This window comes from Schistocerca gregaria, chromosome 5 (genome assembly GCF_023897955.1).
Source record: "Schistocerca gregaria isolate iqSchGreg1 chromosome 5, iqSchGreg1.2, whole genome shotgun sequence".
Classification (NCBI taxonomy): Eukaryota; Metazoa; Arthropoda; class Insecta; order Orthoptera; family Acrididae; genus Schistocerca; species Schistocerca gregaria.
The window spans coordinates 9811332-9818054 of NC_064924.1; the positions used below are offsets into that span (position 1 = coordinate 9811332).

The 6723-nt window shown below is 54.5% G+C and overlaps 1 protein-coding gene across 1 annotated transcript; it reads right to left on the reverse strand.

Annotated features, from left to right (window-relative positions):
- Positions 1–54: 54 nt before the first annotated feature.
- LOC126272681 (5E5 antigen-like) lies at positions 55–5750 on the reverse strand. The gene is made up of 2 exons (XM_049975699.1): positions 5579–5750; positions 55–1913 (listed from the first exon to the last, which is right to left on the reverse strand). Exons 1-2 carry the CDS (start codon positions 5748–5750, stop codon positions 55–57), a joined length of 2031 nt encoding a protein of 676 aa, XP_049831656.1.
- Between the last annotated feature and the right edge of the window lie 973 nt (positions 5751–6723).

Sequence of the window (6723 nt, forward strand, 5' to 3'; positions counted from 1 at the left end):
TCTCCGTCCTCCCTCGCCGGCTGCCCCTCTGCTGTCTCCGTCCTCCCTCGCCGGCTACCCCTCTGCCGTCTCCGTCCTCCCTCGCCGGCTGCCCCTCTGCTGTCTCCGTCCTCCCTCGCCGGCTGCCCCTCTGCCGTCTCCGTCCTCCCTCGCCGGCTGCCCCTCTGCCGTCTCCGTCCACCCTCGCCGGCTGCCCCTCTGCAGTCTCCGTCCTCCCACGCCGGCTGCCCCTCTGCTGTCTCCGTCCACCCTCGCCGGCTGCCCCTCTGCTGTCTCCGTCCTCCCTCGCCGGCTGCCCCTCTCCTGCCTCCGACCTCCCTCGCCGGCTGCCCCTCTGCTGTCTCCGTCCTCCCTCGCCGGCTGCCCCTCTGCTGTCTCCGTCCTCCCTCGCCGGCTGCCCCTCTGCTGTCTCCGTCCTCCCTCGCCGGCTGCCCCTCTGCCGTCTCCGTCCTCCCTCGCCGGCTGCCCCTCTGCTGTCTCCGTCCTCCCTCGCCGGCTGCCCCTCTGCTGTCTCCGTCCTCCCTCGCCGGCTGCCCCTCTGCCGTCTCCGTCCTCCCTCGCCGGCTGCCCCTCTGCTGTCTCCGTCCTCACTCGCCGGCTGCCCTCTGCTGTCTCCGTCCTCCCTCGCCGGCTGCCCCTCTGCTGTCTCCGCCCTCCCTCGCCGGCTGCCCCTCTGCTGTCTCCGTCCTCCCTCGCCGGCTGCCCCTCGGCTGTCTCCGTCCTCCCTCGCCGGCTGCCCCTCTGCTGTCTCCGTCCTCCCTCGCCGGCTGCCCCTCTGCCGTCTCCGTCCTCCCTCGCCGGCTGCCCCTCTGCCGTCTCCGTCCTCCCTCGCCCGCTGCCCCTCTGCCGTCTCCGTCCTCCCTCGCCGGCTGCCCCTCTGCCGTCTCCGTCCTCCCTCGCCGGCTGCCCCTCTGCTGTCTCCGTCCTCCCTCGCCGGCTGCCCCTCTGCTGTCTCCGTCCTCCCTCGCCGGCTGCCCCTCTGCTGTCTCCGTCCTCCCTCGCCGGCTGCCCCTCTGCTGTCTCCGTCCTCCCTCGCCGGCTGCCCCTCTGCTGTCTCCGTCCTCCCTCGCCGGCTGCCCCTCTGCTGTCTCCGTCCTCCCTCGCCGGCTGCCCCTCTGCTGTCTCCGTCCTCCCTCGCCGGCTGCCCCTCTGCTGTCTCCGTCCTCCCTCGCCGGCTGCCCCTCTGCTGTCTCCGTCCTCCCTCGCCGGCTGCCCCTCTGCCGTCTCCGTCCTCCCTCGCCGGCTGCCCCTCTGCCGTCTCCGTCCTCCCTCGCCGGCTGCCCCTCTGCCGTCTCCGTCCTCCCTCGCCGGCTGCCCCTCTGCCGTCTCCGTCCTCCCTCGCCGGCTGCCCCTCTGCGGTCTCCGTCCTCCCTCGCCGGCTGCCCCTCTGCTGTCTCCGTCCTCCCTCGCCGGCTGCCCCTCTGCTGTCTCCGTCCTCCCTCGCCGGCTGCCCCTCTGCTGTCTCCGTCCTCCCTCGCCGGCTGCCCCTCTGCTGTCTCCGTCCTCCCTCGCCGGCTGCCCCTCTGCTGTCTCCGTCCTCCCTCGCCGGCTGCCCCTCTGCTGTCTCCGTCCTCCCTCGCCGGCTGCCCCTCTGCTGTCTCCGTCCTCCCTCGCCGGCTGCCCCTCTGCCGTCTCCGTCCTCCCTCGCCGGCTGCCCCTCTGCTGTCTCCGTCCTCCCTCGCCGGCTGCCCCTCTGCTGTCTCCGTCCTCCCTCGCCGGCTGCCCCTCTGCTGTCTCCGTCCTCCCTCGCCGGCTGCCCCTCTGCTGTCTCCGTCCTCCCTCGCCGGCTGCCCCTCTGCTGTCTCCGTCCTCCCTCGCCGGCTGCCCCTCTGCTGTCTCCGTCCTACCTCGCCGGCTGCCCCTCTGCTGTCTCCGCCCTCCCTCGCCGGCTGCCCCTCTGCTGTCTCCGTCCTCTCTAAAACTTTTTACCAAAACTACTCAGCGAATAACAAAGTAGTTTTTATGCCCTTTGGAAGTATAGTGAACATTGGTGCTTGTTTCACGCATACAGTCTGAGTTCTGAAACTCAAGTGTCAAATATACTGCAGTTCCTCTTTTTCCAAGCAAATTATTCTTTGAGTATAGCTTTTTCCTGTTTTAGCTTTGCGTGCTTTTTCTCATATAGATGTATGTTTCTTCATAGGCTGTTCATCTGAATACTGGTTCTCTTAATAGGCTATTCATCTGAGTACTGGTTCTCGTATTTAAAGAATTCAGTGCTAAATTTTCTCTTATGTTTGGTTCAAATGGCTCTGAGCACCATGGGACTTAACAGCTGTGGTCATCAGTCCCCTAGAACTTAGAACTACTTAAACCTAACTAACCTAAGGACATCACACACATCCATGCCCGACGCAGGATTCGAACCTGCGACCGTAGTAGTCGCACGGTGCCGGACTCCGCGCCTAGAACCGCGAGACCACCGCGACCGGATCTTACGTTTGCAGTGGAAGTACCTAGCACAGCTGAGGGCAATTGTGCACGTTTTTTGTAACGTGTCTTTTAACTGCCTGGCAAAATTTAAGGCCTAGTAAGATATTAATTTAACACTGACTCCAAGTGCAGCCGAAAACGGTAAATCACGTGGGTCAACTGAAATGGCCGACCAAAGACCGGGAAAAGCTGGGGTGAGTGTGCGGGATTTGTTCCGTGTGAAATCTTAGCGCTAACGACTCCTAGCGCCGTCACGCCCTGGCCGTAGCGCCGTCTCCGAGTTGTCACCGGTCTGACGTCACACGCTAAGACGCCCCTCAGCCGTGTCCAGCAGTGACGCTGTGCTCGGATATTTGGGAGAGTTTGTGCCGCGGAGGCGACACATCACCAGCCCTGGCGTCAACTGCTGACACTGTAGGGACTTTTAATGTCCCCGTTCGGCTAAATTACAGCACACTACTCTCTCAGATTTGTTCTCAATCCGAATTGTGCATTCGATACAGTGTGCGTCACATTCGACAGGACTTGTACTCTCTCCTCACTTTCACAATGGAATACAATGTTGCCGATGAAATGCCTCATCGATTTTCTTTCTCGGAGTATTCTAGTCCCACTTCTGAACCTTTCTTTTGCTTCTATAATCGCTTTGTCGATACAGAGCACCAGAGAAAGAGAACTCCGTCCCTGCATCCCTGCATTATGCACCCTTTTTCCCTTCTTCAGATCAGAACATGTTTTCCCTCTGTTACATCGCACCAAAGTTTCACACATATAGTACTTATTCACCACAGTTGCTAGGAGAATAACAACACTTTCAGTATGATAAATAGTAATGAAATGGTAGTAACAGAATCAAGAATGGTTTCCAAAGACGATTGGGAGTGACGTGTTTCTTCTTCGGTTCACGGAGTCAGTTTAAGAACGTTATTGAGATATTCAAAAAACACGAGTGGAAGACGTTACATGTGACGCAGAGGGTAGCAGGCGGGGAATAACTTCTGAAATTTAGAGAGAGTACTTTCCGAAAAATGTTGGGCAGCACATTCCGTTCTCCCTCCAACTGCTCCTCCGACATAGACTCAGTACAACAAAAAATGAAAACAAGAATCAGACCTCTTAAGCGTATTACTGTGTATTGAACTGCAGACCTAGAAACGACCGAGAGGCTTCGTCCTGCTGTAGCTCTGAGTGGTTCACAAGCCCACAAGTCACATCAATACAGCCACCTCACCGCAACCGCCACCCCCCACCGAACCGGTTCGGCTCCCAGTGGATATAGTGTACTTAGTTGTGATGCGATGATTGGTGCAAAAACAACTAAGCTCGACTGAACCGCGATTTATTTTCAAAGAAGATTCTTAAGAATTTATTGTATTTACTAGGGATTCATGAAGAGCATTAATACGTTTATTCACACTATGTAAGCATGGAAGTAGTTGCCAGGCAGTAGCTCATGAAGTCATAACCAAATTCCTTTCAACAAATCGGAATTTTATTCACTTTAATAGTGCCTAGAAGCCTTTTTTAAAAGAAACAGATTTAAAATTTTAATCAGAAAGCATCCTCTAAACATCAAAGCTACAATTTATTCAGAGTGCGAAATAAACAAGTTTTGACTGTATGAGCTTTCGGGCAGAGAGCCTTGCCGCTCCCTTTTGACACGGCTGTAGTTACGACCGCTCACAACAGCCTCTGAAAGACTAGACTGGTGTAAATCTCCAACACACCAGATAACTTTAAACTAAGAGTTTTAACAATTTACACAAGCACGCAAAGTATGCACCCCCCCCACCCCCCCATAGGAGGGATGTAAATGGTACAAAACAGTAATAATCAAAATATTACCCTTGTCACCGAAGGTGCAACTTGATTTTAACTTCTAAGAAAAGTCTTACTATGAAAGGGTGGCAACTTTATGTACTAAAATGATCATTTAAATAAAAGATGATGTAATGTAATCTTATACAAAATTCTACAAGGTTGGCCAAACAATAGTCAAGATGCTCAACAGTACACAGATACAGCCTTTCAAGATTATAGGCAATAACATTAAACTTTCCAAAGATAAGAACATATTTCAGGTATTAGGCCGTTACACTCCAAGTAATAAATTCGTTAACACACCAAATCCGACAAACATGACAGAGGCAGGTTCTAACGTACGGTACATTGATACAGGGATTACGGAAGAACCCGAACCGCAGGTTGCTCTAACCTGCCCCTACTCTACAAGGGAAAAACGGACCACCCAATTTATAAACAACCACCTTGCCGAGGGTGGCCAAACGGAGAAGAAAGGTGGGACGACCCCAAAGCAAAACGGCTGGTGACCTCACCAAGAAAACAAGTAGAATTTAACAAGAGTAAATCAAACAACATATCACCAATCATTTAGCTTCTAGTAAACTGCGATTTCTCGAGAAGACCTGGCGCAGCACATCCAAATCGCTGTCCCGAACCGTCCGCTGCCAGCCGCTTCAACGGACGGAGGAAGGCGATCCGATCTCCCGTCTCACGGCGTCGCATCTCACACCGGCCAGACTGATGTCGTGGGTTGACTCCTGTTGCTCTCGTGTCGCTACCCCTCGCTATACGCCGCGGCCCACTGGACTCACGTGGCGACCTCACATGCGCCGACGCTCAAGACGGACAAGTCATCTTGTGTCTCAGTGCGCGATCGACCAACCGATCGATCCAACCGCTAATGAGCATTGCCTGAGCAAACTCGAGTTAACTGGCAGCCTAACGCGCAGACTCAGATGCAGGAATTAAGCCTCGAGCGGGCGCCCACTCGCTGAGTTCTCTTACTGCCGGAGTGGAAAGACTCTCATTTTGCTGGCCTTAAATGTTTATCCGAACGACAGACATACTAGCACTCCGGACGACAGACAGACACTAACTGCCTAACAAATGCGGACGAGAGACAGACTAGCAAAGTGGGGACGAGAGATTGACCCAGACTGATCTAGACTGACCGACTGGCGAGCTCATAGCGCCCCTTAAATGCACGTTAACAGGCAACCTTTCCCCTTTCCCACCAGAGGGAGACACGATGCGATTGCCACGGCGGTGCCACCGCCAGAAACGGAGGGCGACCACTTCACATTACGCGCTGCGACGCGCTCTTCAAAACAGCAAGTTTTACCACGGCTCATAGACGTTATGTTTGTTTTACTAGATTCGTGTCTGAAGCTGCCTTCTGAAGCTGGAGACACTACTGAGAGCCGCGTTGCACTGAGAGAGGCCACTCCGGAGGCGAGGCGAGCTCCTGCAGCGGCAGCCCCTCTGTGTCCGTCTGCGCTGCGACGCACCGCCATGATTCCGGCTCTGGCCGCTGCGTCGCGCCACTACTCGCAGTTAAGCCGCCATCACACGGACCGTGCTGTCGAACGGCAACGTTGAGCGTGCCGGGTTCAACGTGCTGCTGTCTATAGTAAGGGAAGACCGTCTCGATGGGTGGGGCGGCGGAGCTATACTGGTAAAAACTTCGCTGCCGCATCGACCACACCCGTTACACGTACCTGTCACCAACCTTGAATTAGTTGCTGTGGAGATACGAACTGCCCACAAAACCTTTACAGTTGTCTCGTTGTATAACGCTCCTCACCACAGTATCGTGGAAGATGACTGGAGACAATTAATAAGTCAGCTTCGTGCTCCCTTTATCGTAGATGGAGACGTGAATGCTCACCATGTAGCGTGGGGAGGAGACGTGACAGACAGGAACTTGATAAGCGTTATCGAAGATAATAACCTAGTGATACTCAACGATGGCTCTCCTACTATGATAACTTCACCTCTGCGTAGGTCGTCCGCACTTGATGTAACTCTTTGCACCCCCTGCTTTACTGAAATATCTAATTGATGCGTTAAAAAGGATTGAATGGGATCCGATCATCTCCCAACAGAGTTTCACATTAACATCAGCGTCGATACTACGCACATCTGTTACTCTAATAGTACGTGGAAAATCAAGGAAGCCAATTGGGCCTCTTATAAGGAAACGGTTCGGCGGGCACTCGCAAATACGAGACGTGACTAAGTTCCATACCCTGTTTTACTCAATGCTATGAACGTCGCAGCTGGCATCAGCAACCCTAAGAAAAAAGAGTTTACATCAATGAAGCACCGTTCTCCTGCTCGGTGGAATTCTGAATGCTCTCGGGAAGTTGTGAAGCGACGACTCGCCTTGAAAACCTATCGTCAGAATCCTTCATTGGACAACTTCTTGGCTGTACAAAAAGTGAATGCGCGAGTTACCAAATTCCTGAAGAAAACCAAGAAGGACAG